The sequence below is a fragment of the Stegostoma tigrinum genome, chromosome 35 (assembly GCF_030684315.1).
Source record: "Stegostoma tigrinum isolate sSteTig4 chromosome 35, sSteTig4.hap1, whole genome shotgun sequence".
Taxonomy (NCBI): Eukaryota; Metazoa; Chordata; class Chondrichthyes; order Orectolobiformes; family Stegostomatidae; genus Stegostoma; species Stegostoma tigrinum.
In genome coordinates this window covers 12,510,075-12,533,781 of record NC_081388.1, presented here as the reverse complement: position 1 = coordinate 12,533,781, position 23,707 = coordinate 12,510,075, and the positions used below count along the sequence as shown (strand labels likewise).

Below are 23,707 nucleotides of genomic sequence, written 5' to 3'. Positions count from 1 at the left end.
ATTTTTAAATTGAAAAGCAACAGCCCAACCCAAGACAAAAGTTCCCACAATCAAGAAATTACTGCAACAACATTCTGTACTGTTTAAAGACAGCAGGTTTCACACTTTAATTAGTGCGAAGTTGGTCTTTATTTTGGAAATATAATACATTCCAGTCCTTCAGTCACACTATGAGCTGTGGAACATTTATACCTAGGTGGAACCGTAAAGAGAAAGTTAGCACTGCAGCCTCACGGCGCCAGGGACCTGGGTTTGATTCTTGCCTCGGGCGACTGTCTATGTGGAGTTTGCACATTCTCCCCGTGTCTACATGGGTTTCCTCCTGGTGCACTGGTTTTCTCCCACGGTCCAAAGATGTGCAGGTTAGGTGGATTGGCCATGCTAAATTTCCCGTAGTGTTCAGGGGTGGGTGGGTTATGGGGGCATGGGTCGGGGGGGGGGGGGGGGGGGGAGAATGCTTCAAGGGGCAGTGTGGACTTGATGGGCTGAAGGGCCTGTTTCCACACTGTAGGGAATCTAATCTAATCTAAAAATGTAGGAAATTATTATTGATCAGGAACCTAAACAGGATATGCCATATAAATTACTGTGACTACAGGAGCAGGTCAGAGACAGGGATTTTGCCACAAGTAATTCACCTTCGCTCAACTCCTTAAAAAGTCTGTCTAGCCAGTACATTGCTAAAGAAGTACAGCTTTAGCAACACAAAAAAACTCAATGATCCAGGACAAAATAGCCTGCTTCACTGAAACGCCAACCACTCCCTCCACCGACAAATCGTCAGCAGTGTATACCACCTACAAGACGCACCGCAGAAACTCACCAAGGTTCTTTCAACAGCATCCTAAAACCTGTGGCCTACCATCACCTAGAAGAACAAACGCAACACATGCATGGGGGACACCAATGCCCACAAGCCCTGTTACAAGTCAAGACGTGATGCATCTATGCCCACGGTGCTGTTTGGAACAGTCACTGGGTCAAAATCCTGGAACAGCAACAGTTCCAAGTCAAAACAGTATACAACTTGCAACTATCTACATCACATGGACTGCATGTGCAAGTTCAAGACAACAGTTCACTGCCATAGATAACAAGGTGTGGAGATGGATGAACATAGGATGCTGCTTGGCCTGCTAGGAGCAGGAAAGCTGACATTTTGGGGCTAGACTAGGCCTGAAACATCAGCTTTCCTGCTCGGCCTGCTGTGTTCATCCAGCTCCTCACCTGTCATCTCAGATTCTCCAGCATCTGTACTTCCTATTATCTCTGATACAGTTCACCAACATCTTTTGAGTGTATTTTGGGGTGCGCAACAGATACTGGCTTGGTTAACAATACTCTTTCCCTGTAAAATAAAAAGGATTAGATAGTATTTTCTTTAATCAATTCTGATTGAGGATAGATATTTGCCATGAATCTTTTCCCATTTACTTTTTATAAAAAAGAAAACAGTGCTATGGGATGTTTTACATATGATTGGGAATGCAGACAATGTCTTGCCTTAACACTGCTTCCAAAATGGAACAACTCCCTCATGGCAGCATTTTCCCAGTTCTATACTGGGGGTACTAGCCTACATATTTAAGCTTAGAGGGCAAGGGTGCATCATACAGAGTCAGGATCACCACTTTACGTCACAACTGAGACTTGTAGAGTCACAGTCTACAGCAGAAACTGGCCCTTCGTTCCAACTAGGCCATGCTGATCATAATCTCAAACTAAACTCGTCCCACCTGCTTGCATTTGGCCCATATCCCTCCAAATCTTTCCTTTTCATCTACTTAGCCAAATGTCTTTTGAGCATTTTAAACTATTTCTCATGAAATTCATGCCACACACAAACCACCTTCGTATAAATTAAAATAGGCATAAGGAGCAAAATTTTTTATCTCTCTTCTCTCACCTTAAGAAGTGTCCCCTAGTCTTGCAATCCTCCATACTAGGGAAAAGACAACTACCATTAACTCTCTATACCCCTCAAGACTTTATAAAAATCTCTATAAGGTCACCTCTCAACCTCTTATGTTCCAGTGAGGAAAGTCCCAAACTATCCAGCCTTTCTTTATAACTCAAACCTTCCTTAGCCAGCAATATCCTGGTAAATCGTTCTGAACTTTCTCCACTTGGCTAAACTTTTTTGGATCCTCAGTTCTTGAAAAAGTCTTGCTTTGTGAATAACACGTGTCTACTCATTAATACAAAATGTCCCACTATTACGCTAATTTTGTGCAAATTAAGGAGGTGAGCAGCAGCAGTTAGGAGAGATCCATATGCTAAACAGTCATGAAAAGGTTGGTGCATTATGATTTCAGTGGAATCTGTAGACAAAGTCAGATTTTTTTTAATATCATGTAATTCATATAGAAATACAACATTTTCAGGTTTAAAATCAGCCATTTGGTGATTGCAAAATTTATTCTCCGGCAATTCCCAAGTGCTTAGCCATTTCAAGACTGAAGAGTATTCGTTTTAACTGCCCACAATTTTAGAAACAGTACAAGCAGGAGTGCCTGTGGCTGCCAAAAACCCCTAAACAGACTTGAAATACATAACAGCTACAATCTGATGGTAGAAGCTAGAGAGGCTGAATAATTCTTCCTGTTGTTTGAGGCACGTTAGGGCAGCTTAGTGGGCTCAGTGGTTAGCACTGCTGCCTCATAGCACCAGGGACCTGGATTCAATTCCAACCTTGGGCAACCATCTGTATGGAGCTTGCATATTTGCCCCATGTCTGCGTGGGTTTCTCCAGGTGCTCTGGTTTCTTGCTACAGTTCAGAGATGTTCAGGTTAGGTGGACTGGCCGTGTTAAGTTGCCCACATCAATGGGGTGTGTAGGCTAGGTAGATGGGCTATGGGAAAGGAAGGTTACTCTTTGGAGAGTCGGCAATTTAATGGGCCAAATGGCCTGCTTCCACACTCTACAGATTCTATGATTAGACCAGTATGTAATCACAATAGTAGCCATACCCTCTGGTAAATGTTTGAATACCCATGAGGCATTTGGATTTGGGTTCACACTCTTTTCCCCTCCTAAAATATGCCCTTATTAACACAAACTAGCTCTCGCCTTTGCTTCTTGGTAGTCTGATCTACTGTCACGTGCATTCTCTATTGCAAGAAACCAAGACTTCAGATAGGCCAGCATCAGCTGCTGCAAATTAGATTAAAAAAGGAGAAGGACAGTAAAATCAAAAAGGACTCAGCCATGTGGTGGTAACGTCTCTAATAATCCAGAGACCCTGGCAAATGCTCTGTGGACACAGGTTCAAATCCTGTTTTATCAACAAAATCTGTCTCAGTAATGGCCTGCACAAATGATAATCTGTTGTCAAACCTCTGATTCAGTAATTTAGGGAAGGAAATCTGCCATCCTTACCTCGGTCTGGCCTACATGTGATTCCAAATCCAGAGGAAAAGTGAACTGAACTTAATGGCCCTCACAAATGGCCAAACAGGCCACACCTCATTCAAGGCATTTTAAGAGATGGTCAACAAATGGTAGCTTTGCTAATGATACCCCTCGAAAGAAATTTTTTTTTATAAAAGTAAGGCACAAGTCTTAAATCACTCAAAGTTTAAAAATACTGAATACTGGAAAAATTCTCCCTGGATATAAATGTCAAAGTACAGGATACCAACAATTGCCTGAGAGCATTAATCAATTACCATACTGACCATCTATTAAAGACTCTGCATCAGGTGTTCCTGCTTTATCCACTTTTTGTAGACACAAAGCAAAACCTATTGTCACCGCATTGACAATAAATCAGGGTGTACTGCAGACTGGAAAACCTCATTCCATCCCCTGCTTCTAGTGATTTCCATCCTTCTCTCCACATTAGCTTCTAGCCATCAGTGAGATTTATGCGGCTTCATTAAGTGTCAAATGCTGGTCCAGATTACAGAGACTCCTGCACCATGTAATGAGCTAGCTGGCTTAGCAGACAAATTGATCAAAGTGCAACTCCACACAGAAAACATACAACAAACTGTTGTGTTGTTGGCTACAAGTCTTGTAAGATGCACAGATGCTCAGTGTAAAATACCAGGGCATCATTACTGCATCTCTGCCACACCATATTGGCTGGGAGAAGATGATGATTTCTGGGCTGCATAACTGTTCTCCTGGATTAAAAGACGGATGATTTGCCTCCTGCTGCCTCCCATTACATTTAAAGAAACTATTGGCGTCTGCAAACAGAGTTCCTGCCTATATCACTACCCCCACAGCCTCTCATTTTCTTTTGCAGCTCACTGCTCAGCAGGCATTAAATGCGAATTCAGGTTAAGCAGCCCGTCAGACCAATTCTGCAGGTCTCTTTGAATAAAGACGAACAGATGTGGAAGGAAACTACATTCTCTGAAGAACAATAAAAGGAAAATAATGGAGGAGATACAGCTGCCTCACAACCAAGACCCCAACTAACTTCAGAGCTTGGGGGTGGGGTTGGGATGATGAATGGAAGAAAAGGCTTATTCATTGCATTAGAGGCGTCAGGAAAGCTTTGCGGTAACATTTTTCACACCTCACCATTTATGCATTTAAATAGAGCAGGAAGCTTCACAACTTATTTTAAAATGGTCACTGTCAATTCTCCACTTAGGCTTTAAGTCCTCTTGTGATTAGTTCTAAAGTGAGGTTCCCAGTATGCACAATTTTTCAAGGTAATAAAGACTGCATCTTAATGAGAAGATCCTAAAATTGCAGAACGTCCCTCCCACAGTCACCATTGTGCAATTTGAGAAATGCTAGCTTTTGAATAGATGGGTGGCAATCACTGTGACATAATTAATGATCTTTGAAACCTGGGATCGGCAAAAAAGCCTCAAGTGAACAGATGTGCGCCTGGAAAGCAGCTTCATACAAAAACAGAGTATGCATATCAGAATGAAGAGAGCGCAGTGTGGTTTGATTCTTGAGCTGGAGTGAGCAAGCAACCATTTTCCCAGATTCAAAATGCTAGAGCAGTGAAACAGAAATTATTTACACTGATCTTTCACTTAACAGCATCTGTTATTAACAGAAAAGTCAAGAAAGATGTTTTAAAGCAAGTGCCTGGGCGACTTTCCACGCAGTGTACAACAAAGCAACAATAAAGTGAAACTTTAGCAGGAAAGAGGCTACAACAGCAGACTGAATATTAAGATTTTTTAAAAAAATAAAATGATATGACAGCAAGCAAACAATTGTAATCCACCAGTTACCACTACTGCCAGTGCTTACTATTGTCACAAGAGTTTTATCCAACACTAACTTTTAGTTCTGGCTTCTCATTCAAGTGCTGTTCAACTGAAGTAGAGTGGAACAAAGTATTCCATGACTCTCAGCAGAAGCTATGCAAAAGCACTCTGGGCAAAAAGCATCGAGACAAAGCTTCTTTAAAAGATGATTTGCATTTCCACCAAGCGAATTACAGGTTGTAGATGTAGAATATACTGGAGATGTTTCAGAATCTTACAAGATGCGGTGTCCAAAGTTCTGCACCCTCTCCTCTGATGGGTCCCACGGTGGCATTGGCTAAACTGTTCATTTCATTCACATGATACTCTATCACCTGCATTTCTTCTTTAAGAAAACACTCACCAGGCAAAGCATAAACACACCTCAATCCTCACCCAGTTTGCAGAGACCAGCCTGCAATATTGCAACAACTTGCATGTGGAATTCTCAAGCCTTTCCACAGGGTCAGTTCTAAAGGTTGAAACAAGCAGGTAAGTTCCCTGATAATGGGAACTGCAGATGCTGGAAATTCCAAGATAATAAAATGTGAGGCTGGATGAACACAGCAGGCCAAGCAGCATCTCAACTCAGTTTCAAATCTCACACGTGCACTCTCTCAATACCTGCCTATTCCTACCTCCAAAAAGGAATTGTCTGCCTTTATTCTTCTCTCAGCTCATCTCTCATGCTGCACATCTTGGTTACCTCTAGATCTGACTAGTTCAATGCACTCTCAGTCACCTGCAGATGATCTGCTGCCTGCGTCCTAACTTGCACCAAAGCCCCTTGTTTCCATGTTCATTGTTTAACTGAGAGCCAGTGTATGTCAATGCCTTCATTTTAGAAGTTACTGTCCTCTTTATCAAATCTGTCCATGGGCTGTACCCACCTTATCTGTGATCACCACCAACCCAGGTGACATGTATTCAGCTGCGTTCTTGTGAGCATCCCTTATTTTAATCATAGTTGGCGACAACATCTTCAGCAATTGAGACCTCGAGCTCTGAAATTCCGTCCTGAACATCTCCATCTCTATCACCCCTTAAAAGATTCTCCCTAGAGTCTAGACCACTAATCCAAACTTGGGTCAACTGCAACCTCCCCCACCAATCTTCTCAAGTGAAGTGGTGTCAAATTCAAATAGTCACACAAATGTGAAGTGCCTTTGGAGAGCACATGCACAAGATTAAGAAGAACTGAATTGCTAAGTATATGAAAAAAAGTGACATGCATTTATATAGCTCCTTCGTGGCCACAGAAGGCCACAAAATGCTCACTTGACATGTAATCACAGTGATAATGCAACAGTCAATTTTCACATGGCAAGCTCCAACAAGCAATACAATGTGATATGCTCTTCAGCTTTAGTATGAAGACAGAGAGAACACTTACAATGTCAACACAATAACAAGCAGCTGGTAAAAGCCCCAGGGGCTTGGGTAATTAAGATAAGAAAATAACCAAGTTCCAATCGCTGAATAAAGATGATTCAGAGATGGTAGGAACTGCCGATGCTGAAGAATCTGAGATAACAAGGTGTAGAGCTGGATGAACATAGCAGGCCAAACAGCAGAGGAGCAGGAAAGTTGGCGTTTCGGGTCTCGACCCTTCTAAGGATGCCTACCTTGAAGAACTTACCCTCCTCCCTCTGGAAAGACCTCACTGGCTCTCTCTCCCACTGCAACCCTCAGGTCCTTTATCCATCTACCATTATCGCCTCTGTCCCCCTCTATTTATTTCAGAATCCCCTTCCCTGTCCCCATTTCCGAAGTAGGGTCTGGACCTGAAACATCAGCTTTCCAGCTCCTCTGATGCTGTTTGGCATGCTGTGTTCATCCAGCTCTACACCTTGTTATGCCAAATAAAGATGGCTTTATTTTCTCGGTGTATGCAGATTTACCTAACCTCAGTTTGGGAACCAGCAACTCAGTAGAAGAACAGTAAGCATGGAATCTTGTGCCTGCATGACTATAGGCATTGGGTGAAGACAAGATGGGCCTTGGTTGTGACAACTCTGTAGTAAGAAAGTCTGCTCACTAACACCATCACCAAACCAAATAACTATTAATTATAGGTTAATATTATTGTGAATGTATGCAATCAGCATCCAGTAAATGTAAATATCTCTAGGAGAGCAGATACCCTAAGTACAGAGTGAGAATTACATATACAGAGCTTCCAGTGAGCGAGAACAACATGTTTGGCTGCCCGACGTATTTACAGAATAGCCGAACAGGTTTGTGCCATGGTTAAAGTCAGGAACGTTTCCCATACTCAATCAATACTCCTCCTTCCGCCTTGACTTTATCAAACTCTCTTAGATATAACTGCTCAAAACAAAAAGCTAATTAACTTGGGGAATTAAAAAGCGATGGCCTGAAGAGTTCATATTACATAAAGGTGGTGGTTCTAAACACCTTAAAACACAAAGGCAATAAAACCCCACGACCTGATCAAGTTTTTCCCAGACCTTTGTGGGAGGCAAGGGAAGTGATTGCTGGGCCCTTGCATCATCGATAGCCACAGGTGAGGTGCTGAAAGACTGGAAGCTAGCTAACGTTGGTGCCCCTATTGATGGCTGTAAGGGAAAGCCAGGGAATTATAAACAGGTGAGCCTTATGTCAAGGGTGGCTAGGTTTTGGAGGAGATTCAGAGGGGCAGGATTTACACGCATCTGAAAAGGCAAGGACTGATTAAGGATATTCAGCATGGCCTTGTGCATGAGAAATCAGGTTTCGCTAACTTGATTGGAGGATTTTGAAGTGGTAACAAGGACCACTGATCAAAGCAGGGCAGTAGACTTTGTTTACATGGATTTCAACAAGGTTCTGCATGGTAGACTAGATAGACGGCATGGGATTCAGGGGGATCTAGCCAATTGGACACAAAATTAGCTTGAAGGTAGGAGACAGAGGGCGGAGGTGGAGGGTTTTTCAGACTAAGGCCTGGTGACCAGCTGTTTACCACAAGGATCAGTACTGGGTCTGCTGTTTTGCAGCATTTATACAAGTGATTTGTATGTGAATACAGGAGATATGACTAGTAAGTTTGCACATGATACCAGATTAGTTGGTGTAGTGGATAGTGAAGAAAGTTCTCAGAGTACAACAGGACCTTGATCAAAGAGGCCAATGGGCCGAGGAAATGCAGATGGAGTTTTAATTTAGATAAATGTTACAGGTTGCATTTTGTTAAGGCAAACAACAGCAGGACTTTTGGTTAATGGTAGGGCCCTGGGGAGCACTGTCTAACAAAGAGACCTAGGGATGCATAGTTCCTTGAAAATGGAGTCACAGGTAGGCAGGATGGTGAAGGCAGTGTTTGGCACACACGTTGCGGCTTTATCGGACATTGGTGAAGCCCCTTTTGGAATACTGCGTACAATTCTGGTCGCCCTTCTATAGAATAGAAAATGTTAAACTTGAAAGGGTGCAAGAAAGATCTACAAGAATGTTGCCAGGACTGGAGGGTTTGAGCTAGAGGGAGAGTATAGATGGGGAATTTCAAGACTAGAGGGCTCGATTGTAAGGTGAGAGATTTAAAGATGATATGAGGCAAATTTTTGTTTAAACAGAGGGTGGGTTGGCATGTAGAATGGACTTCCTGAGGAAGTGGTGGATGCAGATACAATTACAATGTTTAAAAGATACTACCATGAATAGGAAAAGTTTAGAAGAAAATGGGCCTGAAGCAGGCAGGTGAAACTAGTTGAGTTTGGGATTAATGTTTGGCATGGTCTGTTCTGCCTATGAGAGGCTGAGTAAGCTAGGGTTAGTTTTCCTGGAGCAGAGAACGCGGGTTGACTTTATAGATGTTTAGAAATCATAAATAGCACAGATAGGGTGATTTAGCCAAAGTCTTTTCCAGGGGGGAATCCAGAGATGAAGTACACGGTTTAAGGGAAGAGGGGAAAGATTTGTAAAGGACCCAGGGAGGTAAATTTTTCAGAGGGTGGTGCAAAAATAGAACAAGCTGCCAGAGGAAGCAATGGGCACAAGTACAAATAACATTTTAAAAAAGCATCTGGATGGGTATAGGAACAGGAAGGGTTTAGAAGAATATGGGCAAATGGCACTGGGGTAGATTGGGATGTCTGGCTGGCATGGATGATTTGCACCAAAGGGCCCGTTCTGTGCTGCAGGAATTACTCTATAACCTTCACTAATCACTTCAACTAGTCGCTGTGGTAGAAAACTTCACACACTTTTCAAAACAAAAAAATTGCCACGGAAATCACTGTTGATTTTTTAAAAAATTCATTCTCAGGATGAGTATCACTGACTAGGCCAGCCCTACCACTCATCCCAAATTGTCTGGAGGTGGTGATGGAGGAAAGCTGCATTCTTTAATCACTGTAGTCCTTGTGGTGTAGGAACATCAGTGCTTTTGGGAAGGGAGTTCTAGGATTGTCTCTGTGACAGCAAGGGAACAGCAATATATTCCCTGATGGTCAGCCACTTGGAGGGGAAAAACGGCAAATGGTAACACTCCTATGCATCTGTTGCCCTTGTCCTTCTACATAGTCAGGTTTGGAATGTGTTTTTGATGGAGGCTTGGTGAATTATGCAGTGCACCTTGTAGGCTGCTTTCACCAGGCAGTGGAGAATATTCCATCACACACCTGTCTTGTTCCTCAAACAATGGACAGGTATTGAGAAATCTGAAGACAAGTTACTCACCGCAGAATTTCTTGCCTCTGATCTGCTCTAGTAACCACAATGTTTGCATTTGGATAGTCCAATTCAGTTTCTGGTCAACGGTATCCACCATAATATTGATACTGGCTGGGTTTGGTGATTGTAATGCCACTGAATGTCAAAGGGGGAATAGATGGGTTTCTCTTTTTTAAGATGATCATTGTCTGACATTTGCCTGGTTTGAATATTACATGTCATCTTCCACTACAAGCATGAATATTGTCCAGATCATGCTGCATATAGACACAGACTGCTTCAGTAAGTGAGACTTGTGAGTGGTGCTGTATACTGTGCAATCATCGGCAAACATCACCACTTCTGCCCTTATGATAGAGGGAAGATCATTGATGAAGCAACTAAAAATAGACGGAGCCAGGACACAAGCCCGAGGAACTCACACAGAGATATCAGAGAACCGAAATGATCAATCTTCCTTTGTGCCACATATGACTCCAACCAGCAGAGATTTAACCCTCCTCGATTCCCGCTGACACGAGTTTTAATATGGCATCAAGAAGCCCTAGCAAGTCAAATGCTGCCTTGATTTCAAGGGCAGTCGCTCTTACCTCACTTCTGAAAATCAGCTCTTTTGTCCATGACTTTGGACAAAAGCTGCAGTGAGATCAGGACAGGAGTGGCCCCAACAGAACACAAACTGAGCATTTTACTACTGTAGTAGTGCCACTCCAGAGTACTATCCACAACTTCCCCCTTTGGTGATGATTCAGAAGACTCATAGGGCAGTAATTGGCTGGGCTGGATTTGTCTTCTTTTCATGGATAGGATACATCTGGGTAATTTTCCAGTGTTAGGTAGATGACTGTGTTGTAACTATACTAGATTGTAGTAGTTGCTTGCTAGGGTGCAGCTAGTTCTGGTGCACAAGTCCACAGCACTATTGTCAAAATGCTGTCAGGACGCATCATGTTGTCCACCACTTCTTGATAGCACATAGAGAGTGGCTAAAAAGTGGCATCTGAGGTGCTGGAGACCTCAGGAGAAAGCTGAAATGGAAGGTTCATCAGCATTCACTTTTGGCTGCATTTATAGCCCTTAGGATAGATGTGAAGAACCCAAAGCTATCAAACCCAACAAAAATCCTCAAAAAAAACCTCAAAACAGGTCTCTCTCACTCTTTCCTAGAGAAAAGATCCCAAGCCTGTTCAATCTTTGAAGCCCAGCACAGTCAGTTAAAAACAAGAGGAAAACCAGTGATTCAGTCAGTACAAACTAACCACCATCTGTTGCTCATTGGGAAGAGTGCCTACAATACTGCAGTCAGACTGAGTCACAAAGACGGAGAGAATACAACAATTCCCACATACTGACTTGCCCACTTACCCAAAGTCAGGAGAGTCCTCATCATACTCCTTACAAATTGGTGAATGGCGATTTTCTAAACCAAACTATAATGTTACTTGGTGTAGTCCACTCACATTTCTAGGAGGTCACCCAACCAAGCAATGACATTAAGATAGGATGTGTTTGTTGAATCCCTCTCAACCTCAGGGCAATGGAGAGAACAAGTCAGGGTCAGCACTCTGTAATGCTCCAGGATTGTTCCACTCTGGGAGCATCACAGGTGAGCTTAAGAACCCTTCCAGGGTTTGAGTGCACATTGGAATACACACTGCTCTACCACAAATACGCTAAACCATTAACATGTCTACTCAGAGATCCTTCCATTTCCTCCGCTTGGAGCAGGGACTTCCCAGCAACAAAGCTGGCAAGGATAGCTAAGTTTGCAGACGACACAAAGATAGGTGGAGGGACAAGTAGTGTTGAGGAAGCGGGGACGCTGTAGAAAGACTTAGAAATTAAGTGGGCAAAGAGACAATGTAATACAATGTGGTAAAGTGCAAGGCTACACATTTTGATAGGAAGAAAAGAGACAGACTACTTTCTAAACGAGGCTGTAAAGAAATCTGAAATGGAAATGGACTTGGGAGTACTCATTCATGATTCTCTTAAGGTTAACACCAGGTTCAGCTGGTGGTTAGGAAGGCAAATGCAGTGTTGGCATTCATTTCAAGAGGCTAGAGAACAAAAACAGATGTACTGGTGAAGCTGTATAAGGCTCTGGTCAGACCACATTTGAAATGTTGTGAGCACTATTGGGGCCTATGCCCGAGGAAAGATGTGCTGGTGTTGAAGGGATCCAGAGGAGGTTTACAAAAATCCCAGGGGTGAAGGGCTGGTCAAATGAGGAGCGGTTGAGGACTCAATGGAATTTAGAAGAATGGAGGCAGTGGGGGCCGTTAGAACGGAGATGAGGAGGAATTTCTTCAGCCAGATGGTAGTGAATCTGTGGAATTCATTGCTGCAGAGGGCTGTGGAGGCCAAGCCACTGAGTGTATTTAAGTCAGGGATAGATAGGTTCCTGATTAGTAATGGATCAAGGATGATGGGGAGAAGGCAAGATAATGTTTTCCATTCTCAAGAGAAATGGGTGACAAACATATTGAATAATCAAATGGCAAAGCAGATTTGATGGGCTGAGCGGCCCAATTCTGTTCCTATATCTTATGGTCTAACATGCTTCCCTCAATTGGCAAGATTGTACAATTGCAGTATCTTTTTCAAATAAATTATTTCTGACTGCAAACTGACTTAACATAGTACAACTTTCTCTTCAACTACAATTTGCCCCCGATCTCAAGAAGAGGCAACAAGAGCATCACCAGTGGGACACAGGGAAGACAGTTTCTTGCTGCTTGATTCAAACAAATGCCTGTCAATTGTGAAGAAGGTAGAACAGTCTCAAAACTGATTGCCAATGTTTTATTCCAAGACGCTAACACAATCCTCCACTTCTGCATGCTCAAAGAACAAACTGCATGGAGACAGGCAGCAATAAGAGACAAGAAAATCAACTACAAATAACTCCTTCTGAGTACAGAAACTCAAGGGAAGTGTAAACACACGTGTGGACTTGCTGGGCCGAATACCCAGGTTTAGTACTTCTTAAACTGTTACCAGAACACTCCTGTGGATGGGAGTTTGCTCGCTGGAAGGTTAGTTTTTAGACGTTTCGTCATCATTCTAGGTAACATCATCAGTGAGCCTCTTCTCTGACACCATCATTGCTAGGCATCCACCATCATACTTGGGTGAGTAGTACAATTTATTCTAGAATGCACAAGATGTCAGGTGAAACATTGTCTGTTCATTACTTTTGTTAAAATGCTTTAAGCCATGGGGGAGAAAAACAGAATTATCACTCTATGCAAATACCTAGCAGTCCCAAAGCTGTACAATATGGATAGATACACAGCAGTTGCTTCTACAGTTGTTCCAAGAAGGGCCAATCACTGCTGAAAAGGGAGTGATTTACTTCAAAGTGATCTGGTTTGTTCTCTTGAAGACTGCAGATCCTCAGCCAAATGTTCAAGAGGAATAGCTAGTCAAGAATGAGGAACATTCAAGTGAGTAAAGAAAAATAAGTGGGATCTCACTTGCCGGCTGATGTACAGGTTACAAACCTATCACAAAAATATATTCCTTATAAGTAACAACCTACTCTCAAAAAAAAGCATCTGATTACATGAAGGAGTAATGAAGCCCATCTGATTACCACAAGCATCAACTGTGCTCTTATACAAGATTCTGAAGACAGTTGGGTCATATATAGATCATGTCACTTTGTGAGGAATGTGCACTGCACGCAAATCCCAAAACCTACTTCCTTTCACTGGTGCAGAACCATAACTAACACCTGCCACAGTAATATAGAGTTAAGCTTTGTACAAGATCAGAAAATAAAAGTGGTGGCTATTTCTATCTACTTTAAAGAAAGGTTTCTCCACAACCAGCTTAATGACAGTATCTAACGTGTGAGGAATATGCAGATCTGAATTATATAGCAGGTGCTCAAGTGTACGCAAGCAGAAGGTGCAAACTTCATCCCTAGTGATAGAAACCAACTTGTGATATATGGATTCTGTAGCTTGCAGCCATCCAACACAATAAAGTGATCATGAATATTTTGCCAGCCAACATTTGGGTCCACAATGTAGTAGTGAGTGCCAAGTTGACAAAAAAAATGCTTGGCTGGTAGGTAATAACTAATGCATGCAGTTGAACCCTATGCACGAGTTAAGAGGTGTAACTGTACATATTGCAAGACTTTGAGAGAATGGTCATAGCTGCTGAAGGCTAAAATAGTTGAAGAAACTCTCCCACAAGACTTCTAGCTACCTCACTCAGTAGCAGAACACAAGTAGTCTCACCTCAAGAACAGAAATGGACGACGACATGCTAGGTTCAACGTGATCTCAAGTTCTAGGCTTCATCAGGATGATAACTCTCTCAAGTCTAAATCAGCAAATTGCAGCTTTGATTCACATTTGAGGAAGTTGAGCATAAAACTATGGGCTGACACTCTCACAATACTGCTGAAGGAGTGCCTTCCATGTACAGATCGCTGTCTTACAGCTGAGATGTTGAACTGAGGACCCACCTGTTCCCTCGGATGGTGGTAACAGATCTTTGCTTCCGACATTAAGGAGCATTGGAGTTCTCCCCAGCCAGCATTATACAAGTGAAAAATCACGATCTTATCGTTGTCGGTAGGACCTTGCTGCAAATCCTATACTTGACCAGTGACTGACTATTTTAAATTGGCTTAAAGTATGTCCTACGTCAGGGTGTCAAAAAAAATGCAACCTCCTTTTTCTAGCTTAAAAACTAAGAAAGGACTCACTCTTCCAAATTCAATGCAAAATGAATACCTTGCCTTTCCTTGGCAAAGCACCCAAACATAATTTCAAAATACACTGGGATCAGGAACCTGACAGAAGTGCAGTGCAGACCGTTTGATGGGCTTTCCTATAGATCAATTACCAAGGTTTGGTTCTCCCTCACTCTCTCAAACAGAGACACACATTGCGCAAGCTCGCGGTTTGCATTACATGTCACCTGCAATGCAGGCAAAACAGTGCTAGACGGATTTGAAATTAGACAAAGCAAAGCAAAAAAAGGAGGAAAGGTTGGGAGTAATTGATTTGTCAAATTGATCAGAGCTTCATTTTGGGCAAGAGAAGCAAAAACAAAGGCAGGAATTTCAGGCAAGCTACAAGCACAGTGGAATAATCGGAATGGGATGTACACAAATCTGAAGAAAAAGTACAGGAATGTAGGAGGTAGAAACAGTCAAAGTTAATTAATCCATTTCAAATGTCAGGTACTGAGAAACTAGGAGGGTGTTAGAAAGGGTGAGAATGATGGACAGTTTCCCATACAAGATGATGCACTCAACAAGTAATACATGTGTTTGCTCTACCTGAGGGTTGTTTAGGCAAGAAGCTATCAAGTGTGAGAGCCACGAGTATCTCAAAATCAGCCAACTTTACTGTACATAAGTGTTTTTTTACTGTTTAATTGCAGACAGAGAGAAAAGATTGGTTCAGTTTATATTTGTTAGCTCTAGGTAATGTCAAAGCACACCAAACCAAAGTCAACTTTAAAAGGTAACCCAGGTTGCACAATCAACATCAGGCTTGGAGCTATAGCTCCAATAACGGTCTGATTATTCAACTGTGGAAGGAAGTAACTTTTTAGAGATTTAAATATTTTTGAATCATGCTCAGTAAGTCACAAAGTATCACTGGAAGTGGATAGCATCAGGATTCCATGATTTTTCAAATAGTCAGTGCTGCAAAGACTTAACATGAAAGCAGTACCACACAGGATAAACAACAGGATGCTACCTTAAAGTGGGTAACTTTTTAAATTATTCAAGTCCACCACTCCCAACAGCGTTCCTGTTTAGTGTCACCAAACTCTGTCTAGTTGTAGTGTTCATACAGTGCAGATACAATACGACAATCTACTGGATTATGTTAATGTTTTCAACATCCACAAGTACAGATTGTAGCAACTCATTTAAATACTGAGAAAATAACCCAATTTGATAGGTTATTACAAACCTTTAAAGTTTTGCAATAAATAACAGGGCAGTTTGGAGATTCTGACAAAAACTGGGAGATGTTCAGGTATTTAAAGATATGAACAAAAACACTGAAGACGACTTGTTTTTCAGGAGAAACAGAACAAGGCAAAAAGAGGAGCCTCAGTTACAAAGATCACTCAGAAAAAGGCACTGCAACGTGCAGGAGGGAAACCATGAAATAGTTAAATGGCAGATGATGATCACGATAGACACGCCAAGGCAGTGTGTGAGACAGTGAGGAAGGCTACTCACAGGGAAATAAAGAAATAGAAAATGCTAGAAAAATACTCAGCAACGGCCACATGGAAAGAGGAATCTTTCACATTATTTTGTAATCCCAGAAAAAAAAACCGGTTTAACAGCAACGGCGGCACGGATTGGGTCTGTTTTATGGAGAGAGATGGATTTAAAAATTCAGGAGGAAGAAGAGAAATGGGAATTTCCCTCGGGTTTTTTTTTATTTTAATGCCCAGACGGTCAGGTTTAAAGAACCCTGGATCCCAGCGGCAGGAGGCCGAGGCTGGGAAGGGGCCACTAGGCCCGAGGCCTCGGTCTTCCCTACGGTGGGGGTTTATGAAACTGAATGATTTCCCCCCACCCCACAGGCCCCGATCCCCCGGCTCTCCCCCCCCCCACCCCACAGGCCCCGATCCCCCGGCTCTCTCCCCCCCCCCCACCCCACAGGCCCCGATCCCCCGGCTCTCTCCCCCCCCCCACCCCACAGGCCCCGATCCCCCGGCTCTCTCCCCCCCCCCACCCCACAGGCCCCGATCCCCCGGCTCTCTCCCCCCCCCCACCCCACAGGCCCCGATCCCCCGGCTCTCCCCCCCCCCCCCACCCCACAGGCCCCGATCCCCCGGCTCTCCCCCCCCCCCCACCCCACAGGCCCCGATCCCCCGGCTCTCCCCCCCCCCCCCACCCCACAGGCCCCGATCCCCCGGCTCTCCCCCCCCCCCCACCCCACAGGCCCCGATCCCCCGGCTCTCCCCCCCCCCCCACCCCACAGGCCCCGATCCCCCGGCTTCCCCTCCACCTCCCCCCGACAAGCCCCGATCCCCAGGCTTCCCCTCCACCTCCCCCCGACAGGCCCCGATCCCCAGGCTTCCCCTCCACTTCCCCCCGACAGGCCCCGATCCCCAGACTCTCCCCCTTTCCCCCCCGACAGGCCCCGATCCCCGGGCTCTCCCCTTTCCCCCCCGACAGGCCCCGATCCCCGGGCTCTCCCCCTTTCCTCCCCGACAGGCCCCGATCCCCGGGCTCTCCCCCTTTCCCCCCCCGACAGGCCCCGATCCCCGGGCTCTCCCCCTTTCCCCCCCCGACAGGCCCCGATCCCCGGGCTCTCCCCCTTCCCCCCCCCGACAGGCCCCGATCCCCGGGCTCTCCCCCTTCCCCCCCCCCCGACAGGCCCCGATCCCCGGGCTCTCCCCCTTCCCCCCCCCCGACAGGCCCCGATCCCCGGGCTCTCCCCCTTCCCCCCCCACGACAGGCCCCGATCCCCGGGCTCTCCCCCTTCCCCCCCCCGACAGGCCCCGATCCCCGGGCTCTCCCCCACTCACTGCTGTACAGGCTGATGTAAGCGTTGTCCTGGGTGGTTTTAATCTCCAGTTTGAGCGGCTGTTGGTCGGAGCGCCGTTGGATCTCCCCATTCTGGTCCCCGATCGACACCAGCCGCACGCCCGGGAACACCGTGGTGGCCATTTTATATTAAAAAGCCCCAAGTGCAGCACGCGCACGCGCGCGACACCCACTGACCGGCTCAGGGAGCGCGCACCCCGGCACCTCCCACCCCCGCACTACCTTTTTAACCAGGAGCCGCGGCGGCGAGCGGGCAATACGCGTGCCCAATACCGCTTTACACCACACGGGGGAGCCCGAGAGGCAGTGATACCCGGATTAGACCACCAGAGGGCGCTCGTTTCTAAACGGAACGGCCGTCGTGTTGTAATATCGAGTCAAACCATAGGGGGCGCAAAAGCATCACGCGGAAAAAGCGCGTCAGACCACAGGAGGGAGACCGGGAACATCCAGCCGTAATACCAGAGTGGACCACAGGAGGGAGACCGGGAACACCCAGCCGTAATACCAGATTGGACCACAGGAGGGAGACCGGGAACACCCAGCCGTAATACCAGATTGGACCACAGGGGGGAGACCGGGAACACCCAGCCGTAATACCAGATTGGACCACAGGAGGGAGACCGGGAACACCCAGCCGTAATACCAGATTGGACTATAGGAGGGAGGCCGGGAACATCCAGCCGTAATACCAGATTGGACCATAGGAGGGAGACCGGGAACACCCAGCCGTAATACCAGATTGGACCACAGGAGGGAGGCCGGGAACACCCATCTGTAATACCAGATTGGACCACAGGAGGGAGACCGGGAACACCCATCTGTAATACCAGATTGGACCACAGGAGGGAGACCGGGAACCACATGCCCGAAGACTGGATAAAGTCCACGCGGTGTGGATCTGGAGAAACACAGCGGGTCAGGCAGCGTCAGAGGAACAGCAAAGTCGACGTTTCGGTTGCTATCCCTCATTTAAGACTTAATCCAGCATCGGCAGTTTTTTACTTTCTGCGAAAATCGGATTAAACCACCGGAGGGATCCCGGGAGCTCCAAGCCGTAATACCAAATTTGATCACAGGAGGGAGCCAGGAAACTTCAGCGATACCCGAGACGTTGACTTCTTTCGTCCAGATGCTGTCTGGTTTGCTGTGTCCATCACACTGTAATAGCGGATTTGATCACAGGACGGAGCCCAGGAGCATCATGCCATGATATTTGATTAAATCACAGGAGAGGAAGAGGGTCACCGGTCCTGTAGGCCTGACCAGTTCCCCTCCACCGACACCCTCATCCGCCTAGCTGAACTCGTCCTCACCCTCAACAACTTCTCTTTCGATTCCTCCCACTTCCTACAGACTTAGGAGGTGGCCATGGGCACCCACATGGGCCCCAGCTATGCCTGCCTCTTTGTAGGTCACGTGGAACAGTCCCTCTTCAGCACCTACACAGGCCCCAAAACCCACCTCTTCCTCCGTTACATTGATGACTGTATCGGCGCCGCCTCTTGCTCCCCAGAGGAGCTCGAACAGTTCATCCACTTCACCAACACCTTCCACCCCAACCTCAAGTTCACCTGGGCCATCTCCAGCACATCCCTCACCTTCCTGGATCTCTCAGTCTCCATCTCAGGCAACCAGCTTGTAACTGATGTCCATTTCAAGCCCACCGACTCCCACAGCTACCTAGAATACACCTCCTCCCACCCACCCTCCTGCAAAAATTCTATCCCCTATTCCCAATTCCTCCGCCTCTGCCGCTTCTGCTCCCACGATAAGGCATTCCACTCCCGCACATCCCAGATGTCCAAGTTCTTCAAGGACCGCAACTTTCCCCCCGCAGTGGTTGAGAATGCTCTTGACCATGTCTCCTGCATTTCCCGCAACACATCCCTCACACCACACCCCCGCAATAACCACCCTAAGAGAATCCCCCTCGTCCTCACATACCACCCCACCAACCTCCGGATACAACGCATCATCCTCCAACACTTATGCCATCTACAATCCGACCCCACCACCCAAGACATTTTTCCATCCCCACCCCTGTCTGCTTTCCGGAGAGACCACTCTCTCCGTGACTCCCTTGTTCGCTCCACACTGCCCTCCAACCCCACCACACCCGGCACCTTCCCCTGCAACTGCAGGAAGTGCTACATTTGCCCCCACACCTCCTCCCTCACCCCCAGCCCAGGCCCCAAGATGACTTTCCATATCAAGCAGATGTTCACCTGCACATCTGCCAATGTGGTATATTGTATCCACTGTACCTGGTGTGGCTGTCTCTACATTGGGGAAACCAAGCAGAGGCTTGGGGACTTGCTTTGCAGAACACCTCCGATCGGTTCGTAATAAACAACTGCAACTCCCAGTCACGAACCATTTTAACTCCCCCTCCCATCCCTCAGACGACATGTCCATCATGGGCCTCCTGCAGTGCCACAATGATGCCACCCGAAAGTTGCAGGAACAGCAACTCATATTCCGCTTGGGAACCCTGCAGCCCAATGGTATCTATGTGGACTTCACAAGCTTCAAAATCTCCTCCTCCCCCCACTGCATCACAAAACCAGCCCAGCTCGTCCCTACCTCCTTAACCTGTTCTTCCTCTCACCCATCCCCTCCTCCCACCTCAAGCCACACCTCCATTTCCCACCTACTAACCTCATCCTGTCTCCTTGGCCTGTCCGTCCTCCCCGGACTAACCTATCCCCTCCCCACCTCCCCACCTATACTCTCCTCTCCACCTATCTTCTCCTCTATCCATCTTCGGTCCGCCTCCCCCTCTCTCCCTATTTATTTCAGAACCCTCTCCCCATCCCCCTCTCTGATGCAGGGTCTAGGCCCAAAACGTCAGCTTTTGTGCTCCTGAGATGCTGCTTGGCCTGCTGTGTTCATCCAGCTCCACACTTTGTTATCCGAAATATTAACTCTGATTTTTAATTCACAGATGCTGCCAGACCTGCTGAGCTTTTCCAGCAACTTCTTTTTTTGTTCCTGATTTACAGCATCCGCTCTTCTTTCGGTTTTTACTTAGTATTTAACTCACTACTCCACCTCTTCCAGGCATGCCCACTTTGAAGAAGTTTTGCTCCTCTCTCCAACGGGATTTCTGTTCCAATCTTTCTCCTTGCCCACCGACGTTAATTTCGCTGTCAGTCCTGGTGTTTGACCAGGTATTTGCTAAAACTCATTTCAGCAACCATCTCACATTTCCCAGTGTCTGCCTCAGATTCCAACTGAAGTTACATCACTCATGTTTTGCATATTCCCAGGATCACAGGTATCTCTGCGACGTTCAGTGTTCCATGGACAGCTGCTCTCACCAAACCCTGAGATTCACACTCAGTGTCATGTGGCGTCACACAGACATTCTCTACCTTTCTCTCCAACAGCGTCACAGTACACTGGCTCAGGGTTGCACCACTGTGGAATTCCACTTCATCCTCTGGCTCATTCATCGTGCTAACAAGAAACTTTTCTTCTCCTTTCAGGCATCAAGGCCCACAAGATGCAACAAGGCAAAGCCACCCATGGCCCTTAGGAACCTTCCTCTCCTCCTCTTCCCTCTGACTCCTTCCCCTCCCCCAGCCCTATCTCCTGTAAGGTATTCACCATCCCTCCTAACCTTCTGCTCTCTGATGCTGAACATTCTGTACTCAGCAAAGGCTCTTTCTTCCTCTGTGTCCCCACCTCAACGAATTTCGAGCACAATATGACGCCGAATTCTTCTGCCATCGTTGCCTCCATGCCCATTTTTTTGGACAAGAGTCCTAAAAAAAAGTTCTGAGGAAGGGTCACCGGACCCAAAACGTTAACTCTGATTTTTAATTCACAGATGGTGCCAGACCTGCTGAGCTATGCCAATAACTTCTGTTTTTGTCCCTGATTTACAGCACCCACAGTTTTTTCAGTTTTAACCACAGGGGAGTGTTGGCTGGACATCAAGCTATAACACCAAACTTGAACACAGGAAGGCATCTAGGAGCATCATGCTGCAATATCTGATCATGCCACTCCCCTTAATGCTTAGAGCGACTGTTTCTGTGCAGGGTTGCAGCTCCAGCCCAGTTGCAAAGGGAGTAAAGGAAAAGAAAGAACAATAGTGGGGGTTGGACTTTCAGCAGTGAGGGGAACAGACAGGTGTTTCTGTGGCTGAAGACATGCAATTATCTCCCAGGGGCCAGGGTCATGGATATTATTGGCTACAGGATACTCTGAAAGAGAGATTGTGGTTCATACGTAGGTAGAAAGAGGAATAAGGTTCTGGCCACAAGAATTTAGGGAGCTAGGTAACAGATTAAAAAGCAGAACCTCAAAGTATAGATCTCTACGTTACCTTCAGTGCCACACAATATTCCCTGTAAATGGCCTGGCTGCATGCATGCACAGCCACGCTGATGTTCTGCAATCACAATTTTGACTTTCAGTTCCAGAAGTCGCTGCCACACATGGGTCTCGGAGGCCCATACAGCCTGTAAGAAAATTAGACAGAATGGCTGTAATTACTGTGATAGCAGCAAACTCTTTCAAAAGTATTCAAATGAGCCGTGAATAAAAACCTGACAAGCATCTAAAAATGAAAAAAAAAACTAAACAAAGAGTTTATAGATGAATAGAAACAAAAGTTAAATGAGGTTTTTTTTCAAGTTTTTAACATTTGGCTTTATATTGTGGATGTAATGTCTGAAAACGTTATAAGTGAGTATGCACAGTTACCATTGAAGTGCAACTGTTGGTGTCCCCAGCCATATCAAACTAAAATGCAAAGGAGGGCATGAGGAAACACTGTTGGGAAAAGTAAAGGAAAATCCAAGGGCATTTTACAAATGTGCTGGAGGCCAGAGAATACCCAAGAAAAGGCTGAGGGACTTGGGTCTGTTCTCTTTGGAGAGAAGGAAGCTAAGAGGGAATTTAATAGAGACCTACAAGATGAGCAGAGGATTAGATAGGGTGGACAGTGAGAGTCTTTTTCCGAGGATGATGACGTCAGCTTGTACGAGGGGGTAGAGCTACAAATTGAGGGGTGATAGATTTAAGACAGATGTCAGAGGCAGGTTCTTTGATGGGGTAGTGTAGGGGGAGGGGCTTAGATTAGTTCACAGGTCGGTGCAACATCAAGGGCCGAAGGGCCTGTTCTGTGCTGTACTGTTCTATGTTCTATGTTGCGCCGACCTGTGAACTAATCTAAGCCCCTCCCCCTACACTATCCCATCATTATCCATATGCTTGTCCAAGGACTGTTTAAATGCCCCTAATGTGGCTGAGTTAACTACATTGGCAGGCAGGCCGTTCCATGCCCTACCACTCTCTGAGTAAAGAACCTGCCTCTGACAGCTGTCTTAAATCTATCACCCCTCAATTTGTAGCTATGCCCCCTCGTACAAGCTGACATCATCATCCTCGGAAAAAGACTCTCACTGTCCACCCTATCTAATCCTCTGCTCATCTTGTAGGTCTGTATTAAATTCCCTCTTAGCCTCCTTCTCTCCAAAGAGAACAGACCCAAGTCCCTCACCCTTTTCTTGGGTATTCTCTGGCCTCCAGCACATTTGTAAAATGCCCTTGGATTTTCCTTTACTTTTCCCAACAGTGTTTCCTCATGCCCTCCTTTGCATTTTAGTTTGATATGGCTGGGGATACCAACAGTTGCACTTCAATGGTAACTGTGCATACTCACTTATAATGTTTTCAGACATTACATCCACAATATAAAGCCAAATGTTAAAAACTTAACATTGAGGGCCGAAGGGCCTGTTGTGTGCTGTATTGTTGTATGTGGGACCAAAGTGTCAAACTGTATAGGAAGCTGGAAGAAGTAGGTGGGGTTTTAAGTGAATACTTTGTATCTATATTCGCTATGCAGAAAGAAGATGTAGGTCTAAAAGTCAAGGAGAAGGACTGTGATATACTTAAACAAATTATAGTTGGGAGGGAGGAGGTATTAACAATTTGCGACAGGTTAACATTGGATCAGTCCCTAGACCTACAACAGATATATCACTGGATGCTGTGAGAAGGAAGGGATGGGATTACAGGGATCTGACATTAATTTTCAAATCTCTCTGGCTACAAGAGAGGTTCCAGGCAACTGAAGGACACCTAATAATTTTATTTAAGTAGAGTGGTAGAGATAAATCAGGGACCTGTAGGCATCCCAGTCAGTCCGTCATAACTAGTAGGGAAAATTTTGAAAGAAGAAATTCTGACAGACATAATTAATCTTCACGTAATTAATCAAGCATAGTCAGTCATTTCTGAAGA

At 45.7% G+C, this 23,707-nt stretch overlaps 1 protein-coding gene across 4 annotated transcripts in view; it reads right to left on the bottom strand.

The window, feature by feature from the left end:
- carm1 (coactivator-associated arginine methyltransferase 1) overlaps positions 1-17,604 on the bottom strand; it is a 69,055-nt gene extending 51,451 nt beyond the window's left edge. For all 4 annotated transcript variants that reach the window (XM_059639871.1, XM_059639872.1, XM_059639873.1 and 1 more), the window contains exon 1: positions 17,428-17,604. In XM_059639871.1, the coding sequence (XP_059495854.1) occupies positions 17,428-17,569 (142 nt within the window). In that variant the 5' untranslated portion in view covers positions 17,570-17,604. The remainder of the gene's footprint in view (positions 1-17,427) is intronic.
- Positions 17,605-23,707: the final 6,103 nt, after the last annotated feature.